At 36.1% G+C, this 27,648-nt stretch overlaps 1 protein-coding gene and 1 long non-coding RNA gene across 5 annotated transcripts in view; one reads left to right on the top strand and one right to left on the bottom strand.

Annotated features, from left to right (window-relative positions):
- Positions 1–27,648, bottom strand: part of LOC311617055 — a 316,342-nt gene that overhangs the window by 179,425 nt on the left and 109,269 nt on the right. The window lies entirely within an intron of this gene.
- AIMP1 (aminoacyl tRNA synthetase complex interacting multifunctional protein 1) lies at positions 188–27,648 on the top strand. 4 transcript variants are annotated; one of them, XM_084872850.1, is made up of 7 exons: positions 188–416; positions 6,135–6,268; positions 7,983–8,096; positions 9,537–9,704; positions 10,885–11,093; positions 16,922–17,090; positions 27,386–27,648. In XM_084872850.1, coding segments are annotated over exons 1-7 (963 nt in total). In that variant the 5' UTR covers positions 188–414; the 3' UTR covers positions 27,553–27,648. The 4 variants fall into 4 exon arrangements, with proteins under 4 accessions (XP_084728976.1, XP_084728979.1, XP_084728977.1 ...); XM_084872851.1 differs by having other exon boundaries at positions 358–511; XM_084872852.1 differs by lacking the exon at positions 188–416 and adding an exon at positions 1,301–1,443.

The raw sequence follows: 27,648 nt of genomic DNA, 5'->3' as shown, positions 1-27,648 counted from the left end.
GAGGTCCCGGGCTCAGAACCCTGGCGAAGCGCGAGCCCTTCCCTAGCACTGACAGGTGCCAGTCTCCCTACACCCTCCCCCTGGCCGGGCCGCTTCCTCTGACCTCACAGCTCCTGCGCCGCGCCACTGACGAAAGACCCCGACGTCTGGCGTCTTGCCCTTTGCCTTGCCCGATGGGACGAGAAAACGTCGCGACCAAAGAAAGAGGTCCAGGGGGGGCTGTATGGCATACTGGAGGCATGGCGTGGTTTCACACAAGGAGGAGACCACAGATTGGAAGGTGAATCCGTGGGTGGCTCAGACAGGCGTTTAGTTGGGACACCTCGTGGAGTCCTTTCTCGCTGCCGTCGCAGGAGGCGGCTTCCAGCTCCCGGCGAAGGCCGACTTGCTTCCAGGTCCCCGGTCCGCTGATTCATGTGAGTGACGCCTGCGGGGGTCTGGAGTGGTCCAGGTTGCGATCGTAGGGCCCCCTTCCCTAACCTGCCTTAGGGAGATGAGAGCTGGCCTGCGGGTACGAGCGGGAAGTCCGATCTCGCAAATACAATCTGGGCAGGAGGAAGTAGGGAAGAGCTGGGGGCGTTCTGAAGGAGCCAAGTGTGAGAAATGGGATGCGGGGCCGAGGGAAACGATGCACAAACATGTTTATTTTAGTGCGTGCTCGTATGTGTCAAAGGACTGTGAGCGGGCTTGGTGACGTGGGGGGAGGCAGACAGGAATTCATTCATTTACTGAGCGCCCACTGTGGCACAGGCACCGGTAAAAGAGCAATGAACAAAACAGACCAAAATTCACGCCTCCCCGGACTTCACGTTTTATTGAGGAGGACAAGTGCTAAACAAAGTTATGAAAAACACACCATATTTTAGGTTGTAATGATCGCTGAAGGGCAAAATAAAGCCGAGAAGGAAGATGAAGATCGAAATGTTAGTGTGGCCAGGGAAGGTCTTACTGAAAAGGTGACTATCCTATAGCAGAGAGAGGACAGAGGTGAGAGAATTAACAATGCAGAAATCTTGGTGAAGTGCAGTCAGGCAGAGCAACCAGCCATTGCAAAAGCAATGAAGCAGAAACTGGCCTGAACAGCAAAAATGTTGTGGGTCAGAGTTCAGGGAAGTTGTTAAAGCTGGAGACAAAAAAATCAGGGAAAGCAGGAACAGGTCATTGAAGGATCTAGAGGGCATCTAAGCCATTGGCAGGTTTGAAGCAGCGGAGTGCTAGAATCTGACTTCATTTTAATTTATTTTATTTTAAAAATATTTTTACTGATTTCAGAGAGAGAGAAAGATAGAAACATCAATGATGAGAATCATTGATAGACTGCCTCCTGCACGCCCCCTACTGGGGATCGAGACCACAACCCTGGCATGTGCCCTTGACTGAAATGGAACAGAGGACTCTTCAGTCTGCAGGCTGACGCTCTTTCCGCTGAGCCAAACCAGCTAGGTTCTGACTTCATTTTTAAAAAGATCTCACTGACTGCTATCATCAGATAGACTGAAGGGGGTGGGGGGTGGCAGGATGGAGGAAAGATCATTAGGAGGCTTGTTCAGCAATTCAGGGAGACATGATGGTGGCTTGAGGAGGGCTGGTAAGAAATAGCCAGTCATATTCTTAGTGTTTTTATTGCTTTCAGAGAGGAAACAGGGAGGGAGAGATAGAAACATCAATGATGAAAGAATCATTGATCAGGTGCCTCCTGTTCACTCCCTGCTGGGCATCCTGCCCAAAACCCAGGCGTTTGTGCCCTGACCCAGAACTGAACCATAACCTGATTCATAAGTTCATGCTCAACCACTAAGCCATACCTGCTGGACATAGTCTTAGTGTTTTTAATTTTGATATGTAAGAGTATTAGTGAATGGTGAGTTGATTTTTTTTTAAATTAGACTTGGGAAAGACTTTTTAAAAATGAATTGCAGTGTGTCATACAGTGGCAGGCCGAAGGCAGTGTTGGTCTGACCCCTCTCAGGACTCCAGGGTAGGCCCCACCATACCCTCTCTTGTCTAACTTCCTACCTGACAGTTTTATTCCAGGTCAGGGCACATAGCCAGGTTGTGGTTCCTTCCCTGTTGACCGTGGGCAACTGTTGATGTTTCTCACTCTCTCCATTTCCCTTTCTCTCTCTAGAATCCACGAAAAACATATCCTCAAATGTGGATTTAAAAAAATAATAATAAAAGAGGTCTTTTAATAAATGATACGGATGTGACTAAGTGATAAGAAAACATTGAGTTATCAGCAGTGGCTTTTTTTGTTGTTAACGGTACATAAAATAATAGGGCATCATGTTATTGGAGCAATTTTGCAATTGATAGTATCTTAGATTTGATGAAATGTGGTAAAGTATCTTAGAATATAAATTTTTACCCAATTGCAATTCTGAAACAGTTGAATCAGATGTTTTGGAAAGCAGAGAGACAATTTCAAATATCTTTAGAGATCCTATATTATAAGGTAAAATTTTAAATCTGCACTTAAAACTTCCTTTTCAAAGCAATAGCTCACTTGTTTATATTTAGTTCCTAACTTTGAGAGCCTGGGGCAGGGGATTATTTAAAAGAAATTACTGGCAATTTAGAATCAGAGTGAGGAAGACTACTGAAGAGATTGCTGAGGTAAAGGGAAGTCATTCAGAAATGATAAAAATTTCAGGAATAATCTTTTATATGTGTGTTTTAATGATTAAGTTGTAGGCTATATCCATATATTTGGTAAAATCAGTTTCAACTTCTACGAAATTTTTATTAGAACATCTTACCATAGCTTCTTAGGTTTGATGAGATCTGATTGTTATAGTTGGGGTTCCCAGCTGGGACCTCAGTTTTTCTGTTCTATGCAGAAAAGATTTTAAGGTCTACAACACGTGTCAAACACAAGGCCCGCGGGCCAAATCCAGCCCGCCAGGCCTTGCAATGTGGCCTGCACCGCGCTGCCATCACTGCACTCCGCTGTCAGTTTATGACATTGTCAGTTTATGACTGTTCAGTAAACCATTCGGCCCGCAATTTAGGCTGGATTTTAGATTTTGGCCCCTTCTCTGATTGAGTTCGACACCCCTAGCTACAAAAATGAAAGTAAAGCAAAGTGGGATTTGTTGAAGATACATTACAGCTTAATAGCAAAAAGCAAAGTGGAATTTATTAAAGATACACTGCAATTGAGAGAGACAATAGCAAAAAGATGATATCAGGGAGAGGAGGAGAGGAGGAAACCTGGCTTCTTGCCTTCTTGAGAAAAATATTTCAAACAAGAGACAAAGTGTAGAAAAGCAAGCAAGAATTTACTGAACACAGCAAAAATATACTTAGGAGAATGAAACGAGGAAGGGCATAGAGGAGGCAACAGGAGAACCTCAGCTGGGCTGCTTTGGCTCACTGGGAAGTCAGAGACTAGGCCTGACACCAGTCCAGGGACCTTAGACTGTACCTTCCGCCCAGCAGGGCTTGACAGGGACCTCAGGCCACGTCCCCGACTCAGGCACCCGGCCAGGGGACCTGAGGCCCCACTCCCCCGCCTGGTGGGGTTTGACAGGGGACCTGAGGCTGTGTCCCTCACCCAGTGGGGCTTGATGGGGGACCTCAGGCTGCACCTCCCTCCTGGCAGTGGGCCAGGGGACCTGAGGCTGCACCCCCATCCAGCAAGGCTTGACAAGGGTGGGACCTGTTGGTTCTGGATCTAGCCCAATGTGGGGGGCCAGCCGGGGCTGGGTCTCACGCGACTTTGAGGTGCAATTGGGTGAGCGGGGACTTAACTATGGGTCCCATGGTGCGCCCCATAATCTGACAGGAGGAAGATTTTCATATACATTTACTATTTTTGTTTCATCTCTGACACTTCTATTATAGAGAAAGGGCAAATAGCATTATTAAAGTATTTCCTCTAATCCCCTTTTAATGTGCACAAATTTTGTGCACTGGGCCACTAGTGTAAATAGAAGAACTGGTATGTAACAGTTCTCAGCTCCAGCTCAGAAGACAAAGCAATCCAAAATAAACCATACATACCAATTAGACATAGGCACACAACTGGCCATGAACACCAAAAAAAATGTTTTATAAGCATGATGTATATTCTAATTTAGGGAAGGAAAAAAAAAATTACTGAATTCTTTCTGCCCAGTTTTGCTAAGATTCTAAAACAACTCTAAAAAATAGTGTATTAAAAAAAATTTCAACAAAACATAAATTTTAGAGCACCTGAATTGGAAATTTGAGAATACTCTATATTCTGACTACTAATGAACAAAGTCCTAATTTGGTTGTGCAATAATTAATAATTTTCCAAGTCTCCATAAATCATTGTGTTATACTAGAGACCCAATGCACAAAATTCGTGCAGGGGGGTCGGCCCTTGCAGCCCCAGCTGCCCTGTGGCCCCACGACTCTGCCCCCGCCCACTGGTCATTCTAGAAGATCATTCCACTGTCTGGCCTAATTATCATATTAGCTTTTTATTATATAGGATAGCATAGTAATATTAGCTTTTTATTATATAGTATATAATAGTTCTTCATTTATTTTCAATTCTCACCCAAAGATATTTCTTCCATTGATTTTTTTATTTTTTTTAAAGAATGGAAGGGAGGGAAGAAGGGGACAGAGACACGTTCATTGGTTGCTTCCTTCATGAGGCTCCCCCAGGAGGCTGGGGATCGAACCTGCAACTGAGGTGCATGCTCTTGACTGGTAATCGAACCCAAAATTCTATGGTCCTCATACCATCACTCTAACCTCTGAGTAAAACAGGCCAGGGCATATTAGGTTACTTTTTACTGCGACAATATCAACAATACTACAACAAAAGAAGCCCCAGTAAAAGAGTATCTTAGAACAGTAATTCCTCTGGCAGTAATCAAGTTTTTGTGGCAAAGTATAATTTAAGAATAACAATAAAACACACCAGCTGCTAACCAGTGACTACTTTTTCTCTATTACTAAATAACTGGTTATCTTGGCAAAATTACTTATCATCCCAATATTTTTAAAAAAAATTCTTGTCAGATATTTTAGATTAGTTCCTAGTCAGGTCTAAGTGTTGATACAATTTTTGTCAAATGCTTAGAGCTATTATTGTTTTTAGAATTAGAAGCTCTGGAAAGTTTTCTAGTACTTGTTGATTAACTGTTATTAGATTTTTTTAATAATATAAGTAGAATCCATTAGTTTATGCCAGTGTTTTCTAGTAATATGCAAATAATGATCACAAGCCCTGGCAGAAGAGTGTAGGTTTTTAGTTTTTTGTTTTTGTTTTTTTAATCCTTACCCAAGGATATTTTTCTACTGATATTTAGAAAGAGTGGAAGAGAGAGGGAAAGACAGAGAAAACCATCTATGTGTTGAGAGAAAAACACAGATTGGTTGCCTCCTGCATGCACCCGACCAGGACCCGGACCCGGACTGGGGAGGAGCCTGCAACCAAGATACAAGTCCTTGACCAGAATCGAACCCGGGACCTCTGAGTCAAACCGGGTGGGGCTGATTAACCATTTTTAATGTAAAATATTTGGCAGTTTAAGCTAGCATGATTAATTAACCTCAGAATTTTTGCTTATATGCATTTTTCTGTATGTGACAGTATATTTTCTAATTTCTATGAATTATTATAAAATTAAAATTCATTTTCTTTTAAAAGGACACAGTATACATACTGACATTACTTCTAAGTAAACATATGATTAATATTGATGTTTTCCTTACCATTGATCTTTTAATATTTGTCTTTCTTAATCACGTTTCTCTTTAAAATTGTACATAATTAAGTGAATAGTGAGAATATGTAATATGCAAAAGTAACATATAAGAAGGAATTTAGCAATGCTTAGGAACATAGGTATGTTACTTGGTTGTAGCTTAGTTAAGGTTATTGCTATTTTTCTTTAATATTTCTTTCTGCATTTAGAAATGCAGAACATTTCTAAAATGTTCTGCAATATTTTAACACTTTCTTTAAAACTTTACATCCTTAAAATTCTGTCTTTGGTTTGATTTGTAGGAAAAGTGGTGGGGTTTTTTGTAATATATTGATCTGATACAGTAGAAAATATTTTTATTTTTAGACTGCTTGTTCACAGTGTCCTATAAAATAAATTTATTCCTTCTACAGTATAATTTATAACTTTTATATTTTCACTTAGGATTTTCTGCCGTTTCTTGGAAAAAATGGCAACCAATGATGCTGTTTTGAAGAGACTGGAACAGAAAGGTGCAGAGGCAGATCAAATTATTGAATATCTTAAACAGCAAGTTGCTCTTCTTAAGGAAAAAGCAAGTAAGAAAAATTTAAACTTTCTAAAAAGATACCTAAAATGAATTCATATGTTGACATGTTGACAAACCAAAAAAAAAAATGTTTACTACATAAATTACTACAGTATCTTGATGATAACTTTTATATTCTTTTAATATTTTAACTTGCAGTGAAATGATAGTCTAGAATTAAGATATATTAGAATTGGTATATAGTGAATGTATGATATATAGAGAAAACTGTATTATTTTCAGACTTCTGGGGGAAAATAATGTTTAAAATAATTTGGCATAGCTGAAACCGGTTTGGCTTAGTGGATAGAGCATCGGTCTGCGGACTGAAAGGTCCCAGGTTCGATTCTGGTCAAGGGCATCTACATTGGTTGCGGGCACATCCCCGGTAGGGGGTGTGCAGGAAGCAGCTGGTCGATGGTTCTCTCTCATCGATGTTTCTAGCTATCTATCCCTCTCCTTTCCTCTCTGTGAAAAATCAATAAAATATATTTTAAAAAATAATAAAATAAAATAAAATAATTTGTCATAAAATTATAAATTAAAAATGAAGGAAAATGGGTGAAATCAAATATGTACTGAAGCTTGTGTAGAAGAGAATGCATACTTAAAAAAATTTTTAAGTTGATTTTAGAAAGAGAGAGGAAGTGGGGATAGAGAAACATTGATATGCTGTTCCACCTGTTTATGCATTCATTGGTTGCTTTTTGTATGTGCCCTAATTGGAGATCAAACCTGCAAATTTGATGTGTCAGGATGACACTAACCAGTTGACCTACTTAGCCATGGCTGAGAATGTATATTTTTATATTACTCCTATGGCATTGTCTGAAATGATTTTTACTTTTTTCCCAATACTTCTTCAAATTTTACCTAGAAATTACTATGATGTATATAAAAATATCAAATCTAAATTTCTGCTTGTAGGATTTAGGTTGACCTTTATTTTGTTTGTTTAAATTTATTTTTCATTAGCCAATGTTATTCTTGTAATGAAAATTCCAAAATCTTTATCTATTATATGTCAGGACATCCGGCATTCCTTGTCCCAACCCAGTAAATGCCAGTAATAACTCCCATTATTTTGAAAATCCCTCAGACTTAAAATTCCACCTAGGGAGCACTACCAACCCCACTGAGAAGCATTGCTTTTTCTTTTATACTTTTGTATATCCAGTTGCTCACCTTTAACAAGCATCTATTATATTTTGAGCAAATTTTTGTAGCTACTTCACTCATTAAATGTTTGCTCAGTTTAAGCTTCTGAGGCATTAAGTATAAAGGGTTATTTAGGTACTTTTACAAGGTACTGACCAAAAAATGAGAATAGTTTTTTCTTGTTTGGTAATTAGATCTCAGACTTTTAAAAAATAAATAATTTAATATGCCGAATATTTATCTCTCTTAACAGTCTTATCTGTTACTGACACTTTGAGCAAGATTGTTAAATTTTCATAAGCATCTTTACAGAAGCTAGGAAAATGATTCATAAAGCCTTTTCTGTTGTATTATCTCGAAGATTATCTTTCTTTTCTCTTTTTTAAATACCATGTTGTTTTAATTAGTAATACAAAACTGTGATACAAGGAAACTGGCCAAAAAGCATTAGCTTATTAGAATTATCCTGCCTATGTGTATACTGGCTCTACTCTCAAGTAGTATTCATAAGGAACCATTTAGAAAACACTGCTATACTGTACTTAACTAGATTTTCTTGATCTTAGTTTTGCAATCAACTTTGAGAGAAGAGAAGAAACTTAGAGTTGAAAATGCTAAATTGAAGAAAGAAATTGAAGAATTGAAGCAAGAGCTAATTCAAGCAGAAATTAAAAATGGAGGTGATTATTGAAATGACAGTTTTATTTACAATAGTAATTATTATTTCTTTTATTGTTTATTAATTTAGGTATTATGCTTTTTTAAAAATTTTATTTTACCCTCATAGCGTCCCTTCTTGCAATTTGTCCTCCTTTACAGAAGGAAAAATGGAGATAAAGAAAAGGTACATGACCTGGCCTGAGATTATGCAAAATATAGCAAAGCTGGGCTTCAAAAACTATGCTTTTAACTTCTGTGCTATGCTTCAACTTGCTCATCACTGATCCCTATTGAATAATTATTGAAAATAAGCCATAATAACATATAGTTAATATTTATTGTTTTAATATATTCTAGGCACTGTGTTGGCAGTTGTTTCACATACAATATGTATTTTATCCTTAAAATTTAGTGTATACAAATATCCTTGTTTAGATGAGGAAATTGAAACTTAGAAGTATAAAGTAAGTTGTATGAACTTGTACAGTTTTTCAATTATCAGTCGGTAGATAATTATTTCAACTATTACGTTGTAAATAAAATTAAACATTTTATTGAATTATTTTAAAGGAGTCTAGATGAACTTACATTATTATGAAACACTAATAATAATAATCCTATTACAATTTCAAAGGATCATACACAAAGCCATTTGGCTATATGATAGAAAATTCTTCCTAGGTGAGTTAAGGAGTTCCAAGTATACTTACTACATTCTTTTGACCATTATTCTGTAAGTGAATTACTTTGAATACTGTAGTATGAACTCCTCTACCCTCAGTTAGCTGAATAAAAGTAAGTAAAAACTAATAATGTATGCTTAAAACTCATCTAGACCAGTGGTCGGCAAACTCATTAGTCAGCAGAGACAAATATCAACGATTGAAATTTCTTTGAGAGCCAAAAACCGACTTCTGCGCATGGGCCACGAAGTTTCCATGCACGTGGTATTTTGTGGAAGAGCCACACTCAAGGGGCCAAAGAACAGCATGTGGCTTGCGAGCTGCAGTATGCCAACCACTGATCTATACTCTAGATTCTAGAGAGAATTTCATTTGTTAGTGAAAATTTGAAGCTAGTTAATGGGTTAATGGTTTCCATGACTAAGAGATTTGGAATATAGTAAAATAATATCAATATATTAACAATTCAAATATTATCAATATAATAAAAGTTTTTAATATTGCTGAAGAAATTTTTTTTTTTTTTTAGAAATTTTCTTTAAAAAGCATTAGTGACTAAAGGAGAAACATACAGCTACTGTATTCTTTTATTATGTTTAAAATTTAGTTAATTTTTTGGCAACCTTTTTACATCTCGGACAAATAAAGACCTAATAATCATACCCAGTGAATTTCTCTTTTTAAAACAATTCATATTTGTGATTCACAATTTCATAGTTTGTATCTTGTTTATTGGTTTAATGTAAATGGCATTACCTATTTTATTTTCTATATTAGTGAAACAAATACCATTTCCATCTGGTACTCCACTGCAAGCTAATTCCACGGTTTCTGAAAGTGTAATCCAATTTATGCCAATCACACCCATATCTTCTGGTGCCAAAGAACAAGTAAGAGGAGGAGAAGGAGAAGAAAAGAAGGTGAAAGAGAAACTTGAAAAGAAAGGTATTTTACTTTAAGCTTATTTGGCTCTTGACTGGTTTATTGGATCTCAACATATTTTGTAATAATAATGATGTCAGAAAGAAAGTTCAAACTTTGCATGAACTAGAATAAAGTTAGAAATAGTATGATATTGGAACGCAGAAGCTGGACACTAAAGGATGTGTGGAACGTTGATCAGGTTGACAGGATAAGAGTATGGCATTTGAGGTATAGGGACCAGCATAACTAAAAACAAGAATGAAGATATTAAGTATGAAAGCCCATACATAATCTGGTATGACTGATTTTTTTTTTTTTTTTTTTTTTTTTTTTTTGTGTGTGTGTGTGTGTGTGTGTAGGGGTTAATCAGAAAAGTCACAGTTGTAAAGTTGTGAAGATAGAAAAAGGATATTCCAGTCCAAGTATAATGTCTGAACTAAGGCGTGGGGGTGTTCAAGTTTTAGAACATGCTCTATTATTATTTTATGCCTACTTCTTAATAAAATTTATAAAGTGGAAGAATTAGTTTGAATTGCTTTCATTATAACCATACCACCTAGTGATAAAATGATGTAGGAGAGGATGTTCAGCCCCTATTTACTTATACTTAGCAGTATGTTTAACTGACGAGAGAGAGATTTTATCAGGGAAATTACATTTGTAGTTCATTCCATCAGGTGGCTACAGAGTATGGCATTCTTTCTATATATAGTATGTTTCACTTTCTAAAGACTCACAGTAAAAATTATAAAGGATTTTCAACAGCTCTGTTTCAGGGAAATGCAAACTTTCTGCAAAGGGCCATTTAGTAAATATTTGAGCTTTACAGGCTCTGACAACTAAGCACCTCTGCCATAGTGTAAATCCATCCATAGTCGATATATATATAATATATGAACAAACATGGTTGTGTTCTAATACAACTTTGACAGAAACATCATGCTGGATTTGGACCATAAGCCATAATTACCAACTTTTTGTCTTTCTTTCACTAGAGATAAAAGCAGTTATTCAACAGAGAAATAGCTAAAATAGGGCTCAAGATGCTATGATTTGGATAAATAATTATTTTCTTTATTTAAGTGAAGGTAGGATATAAACACTTTTTTCTTTTAAGTTCATCTGTCTCAATGTTATGAAGTGTTTTCTAGTTTATTTTTGTTTTACTTCTGATGTTTACCCATTTATAACTATTTTTTAGGAGAGAAAAAGGAAAAGAAACAACCATCAGCAGGAAGTGCTGACTCTAAACCAATAGATGTTTCCCGTCTGGATCTTCGGATTGGTTGTATTGTCACTGCTAAAAAACATCCTGATGCAGATTCTTTGTATGTAGAAGAAGTAGATGTTGGAGAAGCCGTCCCAAGAACAGTTGTCAGTGGCCTGGTGAACCATGTTCCTCTTGACCAGGTGATTTGTACAACTAACTTTTGCATACATATGATACTTTCATTTCGTCTCTCTTTAGATGCTTTTCCATATAATTTTGTATTAGATGACCAACAACAGGAGCCAGTATTGATTAGTTGAATTGATTAGTTTGAATGTAATGAATTAGACAAACAAGTACACAAAACTACTAAACTCTTGCAAAAGATCTATACATTAGGATTGGATTCATAAGGACGAAAAGAAGATATAATTTTCTCAATTTTTTTTAGTTTGGTGTGTGTAAAATACTGTGTTTATGTATGTATATCATCATTGTTTCTCATGGAATTTTATTATTCCTTGATTTTTTAAAATCACTATTATATAAACCTAGGAAACACCAATCTAAAAGTAGAAGAATAGAGAAAGAGAAGCAGTGATCAGACTCTCAAACCTCAGAGGGAAAATAAGGGAGGGTGGGGGTAAGGGAAAGAGATCAACCAAAGGACTTGTGTGCATGCATATGGGCCTAGCCAGTGGCCATGGACAACAGGGGGGTGGGAGCATGTAGGGAGGAGTTTGGGATGGGAATGGGGGGATAAGGACAATTATGTGAGACCATAATCAATAAAGTAAAATAAAAAATATATTAAAATAAATAAAATAAAAGTAGAATAGCCCTGGCTGAGTAGCTCAGTTGGTTGGAGCATCATCCTGATATACCAAGGTTGGAGGTTCAATCTTTGGTCAGGGCACATACAATAATTTATTTATGCAATTAATGCATGAATAAGTGGAACAATAAATTAATGTTTCTCTCTCTTGCTCTCTCCGCCCCCCTCACATCCCCTTCTTTCTCTGTCTCAAAATCAATCAAAATATTTTTAAAATATATAAATAAAAGGAAAAGAACACTTTTTATTTCTTTGTAACTAAAGAAATATTTTCATACTTTAAGAGAAAACATGAGAGCCCTAACCAGTTTGGCTCATTGGATAGAACGTCAGCCTATGGACTGAAAGGTCCCAGGTTCGAATCCAGTCGAGGGCATGTACCTTGGTTGTGGGCACATCCCTAGTAGGAGGTGTGCAGGAGGCAGCTGATTGATATTTCTCTCTCATTGATGTTTCTAACTTTCTATCCCTCTCCCTTTCTCTGTAAAGAATCAATAAAATATATATCTAAATAAAGAAGAGAAAACAGGTGAGGAAAACATGGAGATTGAACTGCAAATTTTAATGTTAATCCTTTAGTTGTTAAAAGTTGGATGACTTATACTTCGTTATCATTTAGGTATTTAAAAGTATAAAAGACTTTTATACACTCATATGTATACAGCATATGTATATGTGTGGAGATACATATATATGTGTATTTCCCATGACAATGGCATGAATTATAGACAGTAATAGTTTTTAATTTGCTCTTTCAAGATATCTTATGGGTAATTTTAATGATCTACCTATTTCCTCTTAACATAGTACTTCAGGTATATTGCAAAGACCATAGACTTCAACATGGAGATAGTTCTGCCTCTCTGTTCATTGCCAGCTCTGTTGATTATTGGATTTGTGAGCTTGGATAAATCTTTACATTTATTAATTCATCTTTCTAGATGCAAATATTTATTGAGCTCCTGCAGGGTACCAGAAACTATATGCTAGAAAAGGGACAAAGCAGTTATATCAAGATGAAATTAAGATGCTAGATTTGTTTGTGTTCGCTTTTTAAGTCCTTTTGTGAGGTTCACATTCCTATGGGGACATCAGAAAATCATAATACAATATTATCCTATATTAGAGGCCCGGTGCATGAATTTATGCACAGGTGGGGTCCCTTGGCCTGGCTAGCAGTCGGGGCCATTGGGGCCATCTCACCCAGTCTGGATCAGGGCCTGCTGGTGGCAGGGAGGGACCGTGGGAGGTTGGTTGTGGGAGCACACTGACCACCAGGGGGCAGCTCCTGTGTTGAGTGTCTGCCCCCTGATAGTCAGTGCACATCATAGTGACTGGTCATAATGGTCACTTAGGCTTTTATATACATACATATACATATACATATACACACACACACACACACACACACACACACACACACAAACACTAGAGGCCCAGTGCACGAAATTCATTCACTGGAGGTGGGGGGGTCTCTCAGCCCAGCCTTCAATCCCTTCAATTTTGGACCCCTTGGGAGATGTCCAACTGCCAATCTTTCTCACAATCTGGGATTGCTGGCTCCCAACCACTTGACTACATGCCTTCCTGATTACCCCTAACCACTTCTGCCTGCCAGCTGATCACCCCCTAACCTTTCCCCTGACAGCCTGATTGCCCCTAACTATCCTCCTCTACAGGCCTGATCACCCCTAACTGCCCTTCCTGCCAGCCTGGTCACCCCTAACTGCCCTCCCTTGCCAGCCTGGTCACCCCTAACTGCCCTCCCCTGCAGGCCTAGTCCCCCTCAACTATCTTCCCCTTCAGGCTTGGTTCCCCCAACTTCCCTCCCCTGCTGACCATCTTGTGGCAGCCATCTTGTGTCCACATGGAGGCGGCCATCTTGTGAATTGGGGTGATGGTCAATTTGCATATTACCTCTATTATATAGGATAGATCAGTGGTCGGCAAACTGCGCCTCACGAACCACATGTGGCTCTTTGGCTCCTTGAATGTGGTTCTTCCACAAAATGCCACGGCCTGGGCAAGTCTATTTTGAAGAAGTGGCATTAGAAGAAGTTTAAGTTTTAAAAATTTGGCTCTCCAAAGAAATTTCAATCGTTGTACTGTTGATATTTGGCTCTGTTGACTAATGAGTTTGCCAACCACTGGGATAGATAATGAAAGCCTAATATGCTAAGTGCCTGGTTGTCCAGTTGTCTGTTCAACCAATCAAAGCGTATTATGCTAATGATATGCTAAGCCCTCTCAGCCACACACTATGATGTACACTGACAACCAGGGGGCAGTAATCTAGTCGCTATGACATGCACTGACCACCAGGGGGCAGACAGTCGACCAGTTGACTGGTTGCTATGATGTGCTCTGACCACCAGGGACAGAAGCTCCAATTGATAGATTAGCTTGCTGCTGAGGTCTGGCTAATCGGGTCTGAGTGAAATGGGCTGGACATGCCCTGGAAACCTCCTTTAGTCCCTCCCAGCTGGCCAATCTCCAGTGTCTCTTCCCAGCTTCAATGGGGTCCCTCGGCCTGGTCAGTGCCCTCACAACCCGGGACCCCCTCGGGGGGTGTCAGAGAGCCTGTTTTAGCTTGATCCCGCAGACCAGACCAAGGGACCCCAGTGGTACATGAATTCCTGCACAAGGCCTCTAGGGTTAAATAATAATAAATATCAAGAAAAAATGAAATAGGGAAGAATCTAGTGTATTGAGGCTAGGATAATGATGTCGTTTTATATAAAGTAACTCAGAAGGGCCTTATAAAGAAGTGATATTTAAGTAAAAGGTCTGAGAAAATAAGTCATGTGTCCATGTGGTGGTGGAGCATTTTAGATTGCTGAATTAAATGCATGCCTGTGATACTCACTTCAGCAAAATGAATAAAGGGGAGTATCGTGCGAAATGAAATCAGAGATAAGTTTGCCAAATAACATCAGGTCTTATAGTTCATTGTAAAGACTTTGGCTTTTATTCTGAAATGAAAACCATTAGAGGTTTTTTGAGCTAAGGGGTAACATGTTCTGCCTCATATTAATAGGATCTAGCTGCTCTAATGAGGGATGAGTGAAGGTAATTCTCTAAATGTTTGGATTTGACACATGTATGTATGGTCTTTTTCTTTTTCTTTTTTATATTGATCTTGTATAGGATGAGGATCCCTTCATAACTACTTAGGAATGTATGTTGGAGAAAAGAACCAAATGGTCATAAGCCAGATAAATTGGAAATTACTCCTCATTGGGGCTTTATCTTTTTTGTTCTCACAAGTTGCATACTGTTTCTATTCCAAAAGCTGTCATTCACAGCCATTAGCAAATCTCTTTATACACATCTGTATCTAACCCATGCATGCAGCACTACTAAACATTTATAAAACGGACATTTAAACCCAGCCCCCCTAAATTGCATACAAAATTTTGTAGTTTTGTATATTTTTCAAATGTAAAGGTCCACAAATGTCATCTGTTTTTTAAAAGGTTAACTCTGTTGTTTTTCTTATATATAATTGTATATAACATTTTTTAATATGTGGCATTTCAAGTTATTTGTTGAAGATGAGTCTTATTCATGAAGACCTCCAAAGGGGGTGGGGGAGGGCTTTGGAATTTGAAACTTTGGTCTATTTTTAAAAATTCTTTATTGTTGAAAGTGTTGCAAATGTCCTCCTTTTTTCCACTCATTGCCCCCTCTTCCTGGTTCTTGCCCTGCCCCAGGCCTTCACCATTCTATTGTCTGTGACCATAGGTAACGCATATATGCATAAAAGAGCTTTGGCTAACCTCTTCTCAACTTCCCCCTTCCCTCTGAGACTCCTCATTCAGTTTCATGTTTCCATGCCTCTGGTTCTATTTTATTCATCACTTTATTTTGTTCATTGGAGTCTTTGTTCATTTATTTTGAGTTTTAGATACAACTATTAATAGATATCTATTTATTGTCATTTTATTGTTCATATTTTTTATCTCTTCTTCCTCTTTAAGAATATCTTTCAACATTTCATTAAGTATTGATTTGGTGGTGAACTCCTTTAACGTTTACTTTGTCTGGGAAGCTCTTTATTTGACCTTCGATTCTAAATGATAGCTTTGCTGGATATAGTAATCTTGGTTGAAGGTCCTTGTTATTCATCACTTGGAATATTTCTTGCCACTCCCGTCTGGCCTGCAAAGTTTCTCTAGAGAAGTCAGGTTATAGTCGAATGGGCATTCCCTTATAGGTAACTAACTGCTTTTCTTTGACTGATTTTAAGATTCTCTCTTTGTCTTTAGCCCTTGGCATTGTAATTATGATGGATCTTGATATGGGCTTCTTTAATTTTTTGAGGAACTTTCATACTGTTTTCCATAGTGGCTGCACCATTTTACATTCCAACTAACAGTGCATAATGGGTCCCATTTCTCTACATTCTCACCAACACTTATTATTTGTTGACATTTTGTTAACAGCCATTCTGACAAGTGTGAGGTGGTTATGTCAAGTGATTTTTTATTTCCCCTGATGATTAGTGATGTTAAGCATCTTTTCATATGTCTATTGTTCACTGTATGTTTGCCTATTTTGAAAAAAATTCTTTTCAGTCATCTACCCATTTTTTAATTGAATTGGTGTGCTTTATTATGTTGAGTTGTATGTATACTTAGTACACTCTTTATAACTTTATCAGATATAATGTCATTGCAAATATCTTCTCCCATTTGTTAAGTTGTATTTTCATTTTGTTGATGGTTTCCTTTGCTATGCAAATGATTTTTAGGTTGATGTAGTCCTATTTGTTTATTTTTGCTTTTATTGCCTTAACCTACGGAGACATATCCAACAAAATATTGTTAAGATTGAGATCAAAGTGTTCATTGCCTATGTTTCAAGGAGTTATATGGTTTCAGGAATTAACGTTTTAGCCTTTAATCCATTTTGAATTTTTTATAAGAAGTTGCCCAGATTCTCTTTTTTACTTATCTATCCAGTTTTTCCAGCATCAAATATTTGTATCCTTCAATTTTAGTGAATTTATTAGTTTTAAATTTTTTCTGTGAAGTCTTTAGGATTTTCTATTTATATAGTATTATGTCATTTACATATGGTGATGGTTTTACTTCTTCCTTTATGTATTCTAATAGAGTGTACCTTAATGTATTCTAGGTATAATCACTCCAAATTCTATACATCTTAATTATTTATTTGTTTTTCATACAGATGCAAAATCGGATGGTGATTTTACTTTGTAACCTAAAACCTGCAAAGATGAGGGGAATACTATCTCAAGCAATGGTGATGTGTGCTAGTTCACCAGAGAAAGTTGAAATCTTGGCACCTCCTATCGGGTCTGTTCCTGGAGACAGAATTACTTTTGATGCTTTTCCTGGTAAGTATCTATTAGCCATTATTGAAAATCATTTGGGAATTAATGTTCACAAAGTGATGCTTATAATGTTTACGTTTAAAATTAAATCCTGAGTATGATTTACTATGCTTTACATTAAAAGACTATTATTACTGAGATTATTGCTATTGGCTCAAGATGACATATTAAGTACAAACATCTATCTCCCACCCCATTAATGCATTAATGTACACATTACATAAAACACCAGAGAATTTTTGCTTTAGGTAAAATACTAAATATAATCCCTACATAGCAGAAGAGTGTGATGTGGACATAAAACAAGAAAATGTGCTACAAAATTATTTAAGCTGTAGATTATTTCAGAATGCAACACATAAATGCGAAGAGATGAAAAGCTGACATGGGGGAAATGCATATAATTCTCAAAGTTCATCTAATATATTTATATATGCTTTTACTTTAGGATATAGAAAAAATCTATAAGTTAAACTTCATATTTTGTTTTATTTTTAAGTATACTTTTATTGATTTCAGAGAAGAAGGGAGAAGGGGAGAGAGGGATAGAAACTTCAATGATGAAAGAGGAGCATTGATCGGTTGCCTCCCACACATCTCCCACTGGGGATTGAGCCTGCAACCCAGGCATGTGCTCTGACTGGGAATTGAACTTTGACCTCCTCGTTCATAGGTTGATGCTCAACCACTAAGCCACACCGACCAGGACATATCTATTTTAATAATCTGAAAGGAAGTTTCATTCATATTGCTTGCTTTCTCCAGTAAAATGCTCCTGAGGCTGATGAAGCTTTATAATGCATGAAAAAGCTTTTTCAAACAGGTCTTTGAAGCAGAAGAGAAAGAATGCTTGTAGATGTAAAGTTTTCTTTCATTAAAGAGGGAGGACCTTATAAAGAGGATAAACAGAAATTAAAAGATTGAATTTACTTAAAGGATATTCATTTAACTAGAATAATGGGAGAAGGAGAAATAAATTAGGGTAACAAGTAGAATTAGGTTATAATTTTACTCAGATGAGGACTCTAATGCACGAAATGAAATAACAAACAAAATAGAAATAGATTCATAGAGAACAGACTGACAGCCTTCAGAGGGGAGGGGGTTTGCAGGGCGGGGGGAAAACGGTGAAGGGATTCAGAAAAAAAGAAACACCCGAAAACCCATAGGCAAAAACAATAGTATAATAATTATCAGAGGAAAAGGGGGGTGGGAGGGTAGAAGACTGTATATGGAGGGATAAATGGTGATGGAAGGAGACTTGACTTGGGGTGATAGACACAATATATTATACAGATGATGTATTATGGAATTGTACACCTGAACCCTATATGATTTTATTAACCAATGTCATCCCAATTTAAAAAAAATCACCACATTCATACCAAACCAGGTTACTACCAATGTTTTTTATACCTAGTAATTTTACAGGTGAATGATAATATCTCATTTAACATACCACTCTGATTACTAATATGATCTCAACACCTTTTTAACTATTAAATATTTTAGCAACCATATCATTTTCCATATTAATATTGAGATGGACATCTTTTTTGCTGTTGATTTACAAGAATGCTTTTTAATTAAAAATATGATCACTGTCACATATTACTATTATAGTCTTGACTTCTATTGGGTCGGCAACTAAGTAATTGCGGATTTTTAAAAGAAAATCAAAGACAATTTTTTCATGGAACTAAATAACTTTATTCTGTAATGTATTGCCCATTTTGATCAATGACCTTTTGCCATCTTTCAGGCAGCATCATAATCCCACGTTCAAAAAACTTCTGGTTTTTATTAGCAAAAAACTGAATCAGGTACGATTTGACATCATCATCATTATTGAAATTTTTACCATTCAAGGAGTTTTGTAAAGATCGAAACAAAAAGTAATCAGATGGTGCAAGGTCAGGACTATATGGTGGATGTGGCAAAACATCCCAACCAAGCTCCATTAATTTTTGCCGAGTGACCAAAGATGTGTGTGGCCTTGCATTGTCATGATGGAATACAACACCTTTTCGATTTGTCAATTCGGGCCGCTTTTCTTCAACTGCATTGTTTAATTTTATTAGTTGTTCAATGTAGACATCAGAATTGATGGTTCGGTTGGGTGGTAAGAGTTCAAAGTAGACAATTCCTTTGTAATCCCACCAAACTGATAACAAAACCTTCTTTTGATGAATATCAGCTTTTGATGTTGTTTGAGTTGGTTCACCTGGCCTGCTCCACGATCTTTTCCGCTTGATATTGTTGTAAACAACCCATTTTTCATTGCCAGTTATCAGTCGTTTTAAAAATGGATCATTTTCATTACGTTTCTTTAACAAATCGCAGCTGCTAATGCGTTGCGTTAACTGTGATTCTTTCAGTTCGTGAGGAACCCATGTATCGAGTTTGTGAACATAGCCAAGTTGTTTTAAGTGATTTTCAATGCATGTATGTAATACATGAAGCTTCTCTGCAATCTCACGTGTTGTACTGTGACAGTCCGAATTGATTATTGCTTTGATTAGGGCGTCATCAACTTCAACTGGACGACCAGAGCGTTTTTCATCTTTGAGTGAAAAATCACCAGAACGAAATTTGGCAAACCAATTTTGACACTGCCGTTCTTTTAAGGCTTCGTCACCATAAACAGCACATAACTTTTTATGAGCTTGCGATACGTTTTTCCCTTTGCGGAAATAAAAAAGCAAAATATGACGAAAATGTTCCTTTTGATTTTCCATTTTTCAACGAACGCCAAACGAAAACTACAAAACAGATCAAAAAACTTTTTTTACTGATTAACAGCTGAATAGCCAACTATCAAATAACAAAATGTGTTTTACATTTGTACTACGTCTGCAAACCTAAAAATTCAACTGAAGCCATATATGTGTGAAACCCGCAATTACTTAGCTGCCGACCCAATAGTTTAACTCAGATACTATATAATAGACATATACCAACTTTAAAAAAGACAATTAGGTTTATAAGTCAGAATTGATTTGGAGACATATTTGTAGAAAAAGCTGAGTTTTCATTTAATAGCCAGACTGATGTGATTATGTAGGCCTGTTTTTTATCCTATGTCAATTGTGTTTGATAAAATATTAGAATATGAAGAATTTTAACGTTAGAATAGGATAGACAATGCGGATGAAATTATAGTTTCCTTGAGACTAAACTACCCCTTCCTAATCAAAAGTAGATTAATATAAAGGGATTGTTTAACAAGTACCATAATTTTGAATGCCTCTGTATATCTTGAAGGTTGGTAGATTCAAAACCATAATGGTCTGTGCTTTTTTTGGTAAATTGGGTTTTGGGAAAATCCTACTCTGAATCATTTCTCAAAGCAGCATGGTGGCTTTAAATTCTAGCAACATATCATCACCACTCTTCTCCCACAAACAATATCAAAACATTTCCCCAAACATCATATTTTGGAGTAAGTCTGTACCTGACACCTAAAATTCTGGTTAGAGGCTTAATTCACTAAATTGGAATAGAACAGTAATAAAGAGATCTTTTCCTTTAGGATTCAACACACATTGGAAAAAAACAACAAAAATTGGTGTCCTTTACCAGATTACCATTTGCTTTTCCTTTTATTTAAATACTTAAGATGTAGTACAATTTTTGAATTTTCTTTTTTTAATGTAAATTGTAGAGGCTTGTATTTAGAAATGGAATAAATCAAATCTTTAACTCACTGTTTCACATATTTGGAAACTGGGGCCTGGTACAATTTAGTTGCTTAAAGATATGCAGAATTAGTAAAAGGATTAAACAGATGTGTCTGAATCACTAATACTATAGCATTTTTGTTTGTTGATTGTTGCTTACTGTAAATTACTCTGGAATATTTCATTAATGAAGATATATAGCTCCTATTTCAATGACATATTTCATTCCCTTACTTCATAGAATTAACAGGGAAACATTTTAGCAGTTGAATCCATTATTATTTGGATGTTTCTGATGACTAAATTGAAAGTAAGTTTTACTCCTCAGTGATAGTATTAGAGACTATAATAGCCCAAATGGATTTCTTTCCTTTGCTACATTCTTCACTCTCTGAGGTGTTTTTTTGTGTGTGTCTATATTTACATTGTTCCAAAGCCTGGTATTTCTTTTAAATTCATAGTTTCCCCTTGTGCCTTAGCTCATGAATATGTTAAGATATATTTGTAAAATGAAAGAAGGGAAAAATATTTGTAAAGTGAAAGAAGGGAAAACCTAACTTTATTTTTTTAAATATGTTTTTGTCGATTTCAGAAAGGAAGGGAGAGATAGAAACATCAATGATGAGAGAGAATCATTGATCAGCTGCCTCCTGCAAGCCCTCTAATGGGAACTGAGGCCTGACAGGGAATTGAACTATGACTTCATAATTCACAGTCTGATGTTCAACCACTGAGCTACACCAGCTGGGTGGGAAAAACTAATTTTAAAATGGCCCATGAGGTTGCTTGAATTCTTATCACTTACAATAGGCTGAACCGAGCCAAACAGCATTGAGTAATTGATAAATTTTGGGACATGAGGTCTGTTATTGTTCGTCTTGCTATGGTTCCACATCAGTTACTGCTTCTGTAGCAGTTAATCTGAAAGGAAATAACAGCTAATACTACACAACACACCATTAGTCTTATTTTTTTCTTTTCAGAAAGAGCAATGATTTACCAGTGCTTTTTTCCCCCCAGCATCTGTTTTGCATTTTAAAGCTTAAGGTGTCTGCTGGTACATGTTCACTTGATGTGCTCAGTGTCTAGAGATTTACATTTCATGATACTTAAGTGTGGTATAGAAATTGCAATTGGGGCTCAAACCTTTGAATTACTATTTAGCCTTGGAAAAGCTTTTATACTTAGCAACTTTTTTTCTCTAACTGTAGAACCGAAAATGTCCACTGAGTTTAGAAGATGCCAAGTAATATATATATATTTTTAACAATGACTAAAAAACTATCCCGCACAATACTTATTTTAATCGTAAATGTGTCAAGCTATAAATTTTAATATTTAAAAGTGGTATCTGGTCCCTAAAGCACCAAGCAAAATTAACTTGAAAATAATGTTATAGCTAGAAGATAAAGGCAATGACAACCTTTTCTCTTTTTTTTCCTGAAAAATGCACTGATTTTGCTCTAAAACTAAATGAAAATTTGCGTTCAAACTTTTAACTTCCAAGACTATGTTTATTTCTCTTGATATTGAATCTTAATTATAAATATAAGTTACAGTTAATTGTGAAGACTGTATGGTATGCAAATGTTTCACTTTTGTATCCATTTATTCTTTAAAAAGACAAAAATCTTGTCTATATTTTATTCTTCTCTCTAAAACCTATTTCAGTCAGTTTCTCTCCTCCTTGTTCTATCAGAACTGCTCTGATCAAGATCACTAAATACTCTCTAGCTAACTATCCATGGCTAGTTCTCAGTCAGTCCTTTTCTTTATTCACTTGACATCTGGCATCACTTTCCTGGTGGTCTCCTGCTTCACTGGCTGCCTTCTCATCTCCTTTGCTGATTCCTCCTCAGCTGCATGACTTCATAACATTGAAGTGCCCAGATCTTGGTCCTTTACTTCTCTTTTTCTTTCCACACTTGCTTGTCTCTCTCTCCTCTTTTTCTTTCCACACTTGCTTGTCTCTCTCTCTCTCTCTCTCTCTCTCTCTCTCTCTCTCTCTCTCTCTCTCTCTCTCTTTCTCTCTCTCTCTCAACCTCCCCCCCTCCACATTATTTCCTTGGCTATTTTATCCAGTCACGTTTCTAGCTAGCTGCCTTCTGCACTGTCTGAAGAGAGAATACATATCCCAGTCTTCCCTCCAGAATTCCCATTTTCCATATCATTTGACCAGAACTCCATTCTCTCAACTGCTATTTATTTTTTCATGCAGCTTCTCCTTCAGAAAATAATACTGGGTATACTGAACATACCAGAATTGTTCTTATTATCTCCACCACCACCACTTTGGTCTTAGCACCAACATCCTTTATCTAAATCATTGCAAAAGCCTCTGACTGATTTCCCTGCTTTTGCCCATGCACTTTGTCTGTTTTCAGTTATAGTGGAGTGATTTAGGTCAGATTATATTTGCTTCTTTGCTTAAAAGCTTCCCATTTGACCAGAGTGCAAGCTAAGTCCTTATGGGTTGCCTTTCAATTACTGCACGGAGTCTCCAGTTTCTTCCTCACTTTAATTGAGCCGCTAACTCTTTCCTGAGATGTCTCCATTGCTTGGTCCCTCATTCTATCCAGATCTTCAAATGTCATCTTTATTTTTCTCCAAAATACTTATCATCTAGTATACTGTACATTATTTAATGCCTGTTCACACAGATATATAAGCATCATGAAATCAAGATTTTTCCTTTTTGTTCTTATTCTCTGCTATATTCCTATCATCTAGAGCAGTGGTCAGCAAACCACGGCTCACAAACCACATGCGGCTCTTTGGCCCCTTGTGTGTGGCTCTTCTACAAAATACCACGGCCTGAGCGAGTCTATTTCGAAGTGGCATTAGAAGTTTAAGTTTAAAAAATTTGGCTCTCAAAAGAAATTTCAGTCATCCTACTGTTGATATTTGGCTCTGTTGACTAATGAGTTTGCCAACCACTGATCTACAATAGAAAAATGCCTGACGTAGATTAGGAGCTCAATAAATTGGTTAAAGAAAAAAAAGAAATGTAGTAGTAAAACATGTTAAAAACAACAACAAAGCAGTATTTAAGAACAGGCCTGAATATTTGCCTTCATTATTACAAGATCATTCCGATCAGACCACTTTCCCCTGTTGATTAGCTTTGTCAAATTAATTGACCCCTACTTGCCAAGTTATACTTTAGTTTTTGTGCAATAGTTACAATTATTATAGTTCCAAAACGCAGTTTATCAAACATAAATTAAGTAAGTTAGTACTAGGCTTTTAATGGCCATCGTAGATATCAAAGAGAAGCTGTTGATCCATGAGCATTTTATACAAAAGAATGGCCCAATTAAAATGAAATCTCTGGTTCTTATTCTAGATTTGTGAGTGCCTGGGACTCTGGAATTTGTATTTATTGCTTTTTGTAGGATTTAAATGCTGAGAAGGTAATCACAGCTTTTTGCATCTGTACAAACTCATCGTGAAATAGTTCCTATTCCCTATGCATTTAGTATAAAATTAGTTGGCCTAAAATAATCTCTGAACGATTAGTTCTCTTACAATATATGTAACCATTTCCAAATGGTGATTATTGGCATGTGTTTAGCAATTTCAGAGGTTCTGTAGTTTTTAGCTTGAAGAATTTTTATTGATATCATCACTTACCTTCTTCACATAGCCGTGCCAAAAAACAGGGGCAGGGGTAAGAAAGGGAAGAAAATTAGAAAAATAAGATTTAGAAGAAGGATATAACACACGGGAACGATGAAAGACTTCTCTGGAAAAGGTAGTTCATTAAAAAAAATTGTTTAAAATATTAGAAATGTTTTCCATAGGAGGAGATTTAAACTTTCCAGCTAGCTTTATACCCTACCAAATAGTATTTTGTTCAAAAAGATACTTAATAAGCCAGAAGGTTAACACTGCATCCAAGATTTTGTACTCTGATTTATATTCAGTGATTGTACTGTGACAGGTTTTAATAATAATCTCAAATTTTTGTTTCATTTATTGATTTATTAAAATCTAAAAACTACATTCAGAGTGTTCAAGTATTGAGTCTTGTTTGTTAAAAGACAACAGTTAAGCTTTGGAGGTTCCTCTTATTAGTTCCTAGTTTATTTTTAGTTCAAATCTTTATTACTTGAAAATTATTAGTCTTATATAAGAAGTTTAAACCTTTCAGATCTTGGCTCCACAAGCGGTCAGTCATCTGGGAACCTTTCCAAGTCCCAGCCTTTTCATTTATAAGAAAGTGGTTTTTGTTTTGTTTGTTTTTAAAAAGTGATATTGATTTTTTACAGAGAGGAATGGAGAAGGTTAGAGAATTAGAAATATCAATGAAAGAGAAACATCGATCAGCTGCCCCTGCACACCCCCCCACTGGGGATGTGTCCTTGATCAAAATTGAACCTGGGACCCTTCAGTTTGCAGCCCCCACGCTCTATCCATTGAGCCAAATCAGTTAGGGCAAGAAATGGTTTTTAATGGTATCTATTTCATGTGTTTTGTGAGGTTTAACTTTTGAAACACTTAACTAGCTGCCCCCCCTTTTTTTTTTTTTAAGTTCTTAGTTGTAACTTTGGGCCTTAATTTCCTCACCTATAAATTGATTGTAATTAATCATTTTCTATGCTTTATTGAGATAATTAAATAACTAAATAAATGTAAAACAGTCCAGTGATGGTCACATAGTAAGCATGATATGTGTTATGTATTATTATGAATATTATTTTCTATACATTTCAAGAAGCTTAATTTTCTGCTGCACCACAGCTTTTTGTACTTGGGGCTTACATCTACATTCAGCAAGAATTTACTACACAATCTGCTCTTTATAAGAAGCTTTTATACAAGTCTGGGACACTCTGCTTCTTAAACTAATTCAACATCAGTTAGCGAGCATCTCTTTTGTGGGGTGAGGGGGATTCGGGGTTAGGACTCAGGCCTCCCTGAACAGCGTTTCTACCTCCAGCTTTTCAGAATTCTGGAATGCTCACTTCTCCACATGATTTGTGCACAAGCAAAATAAGATTTTTCTCTTAGACTAGGAATGGCTTAAAAAAAAATAAAAATCTTGTAGATACTTTATAGGTATTCTTACTTTTTCCTATTCTGTTTATTAATTAATAATAATTAATGTCCAATCTAGTGGTCTTAAAGGTCTAAAAGAAATCCTCACTTTTATAGTCAGTCTTTCAGTTTTAGTTTCATTGCATGTTCTTTTACTATGAATATATCATTCAGTTAAATCTCTGTCATCTTTGAAAATCTGCATATCAGAGGACATTTTTGTATGTTCTTGCCAGTTTCGTGGCAGTTTATGAAGAGCTAATAAAAGAACAAAGCTACCATGGCCAACCAATTTTCTGTTTTGTTATTCCTATATGAGTAGAGAATAAACAGTAGATAATAAGATGTAATAAAGATATAAAATAAAATTAGTTCCAGTAATGTTTAAAATATTCTTTTTAAAGTAATTCCAAGAGATTTCAATTTGGAAGTCAGTTAAAAAAAATATATCTAGAAAGTTATATTTCTATGATTACTGAATTGTACTTCAATAATATTTTTTTATTACCTCCAGGAAAATCCTTTTTCATTTGAAGCAAATGCTTAAGAGATACGTTACTTGTTAAAAATTGTTTCTTGAATGGAGTCTTCATTCCAAATGTCATTGAATATCCTAGGTATAAAATGCTGTTATATTAAACTTTGTTCTCTACTTTCTTATCATTCATTAAATGGAGAGTTGCTTGGTATATTGGCTTTCTTTAAGTTAGGCAGATACATTCTACAGTTTGTCTTTTATTGAACATAAATTTAAGAGTGTGAATTACTATAAAGAGAGGGGATGGGACATTCCAATATCAGAATGTTGTTTCTTTCCTAAAGCATAGTTTATTATATCAGGAAGCAAAGTGCTCTACTAGCAGAACAAAAGTTTTAGTGTTGAATCTTTACTTCACTTGTTAGTTGTATGATTTATCCTCTCTGAGCCCAGTTTCTCTATATTTGATATTAGAATGAGTGTTGTGTGAATTGCATGCAACAGCATATATTCCTGGTTTTTAGGAAATGCTGGTACTTGTCTCTTTGCTACTTTTTTTTTTTTTTTTTTTTTTTTTTGTCTCTTTCCATCTCACCAAATGGAATGTGCAGCAAGTAAAACCCAAGGTAGTTATATTTAGCTAGATAATCCCAACATGTAAGCCATGCTCTAGTATTTATAAGAAATCTTTAAAAACTATAGCAACAATCTAGACATTTATTTTGTATAATGAAACATACAGAAAAGCATACGCTGCATCTGCAACATTATAAAATATAACACATGAAATCATACTCTCATTGCTTCACAATTTTTAAGAGTATCTTATATTTTAAAATTTGTGAAAAATTTATTGATCTATATACTTGAAAAAATGTAAGAGTGAAAAATAAGATCTTTAATATTTATAAGGAAATGACAAAATACATTTTACTAATCAAGAATATAAATTGCTTACATCATAAAAATAAATGTTAACAGTATGTGCTAAAATTCTGGTCAGGTCTAAAGATCAGAAAGAAGTGTCAAGACAATTCACTAGAAATGCCCATGGACAATTTATTAGTTTATTAGTTATATAATTTTATTTTTCCCAACAGGAGAGCCTGACAAGGAGCTGAATCCTAAGAAGAAGATTTGGGAGCAGATCCAGCCTGATCTTTACACCAATGATGAGTGTGTGGCTACATATAAAGGAGCTCCATTTGAGGTTAAAGGGAAGGGAGTGTGTAGGGCTCAAACTATGGCCAACAGTGGAATAAAATAAAATTACATCAAAATTCTTCATTTACTGAAATGCATTGGAAAAAAACTTTGATGCCAATAAAAAGAAATACATTTGTCACTTATGCCTAAAATATAA

Source organism: Pipistrellus hanaki (assembly GCF_964339955.1).
Source record: "Pipistrellus hanaki genome assembly, chromosome: 1".
NCBI lineage: Eukaryota > Metazoa > Chordata > Mammalia > Chiroptera > Vespertilionidae > Pipistrellus > Pipistrellus hanaki.
This window is presented reverse-complemented; position numbering and strand designations above follow the sequence as displayed.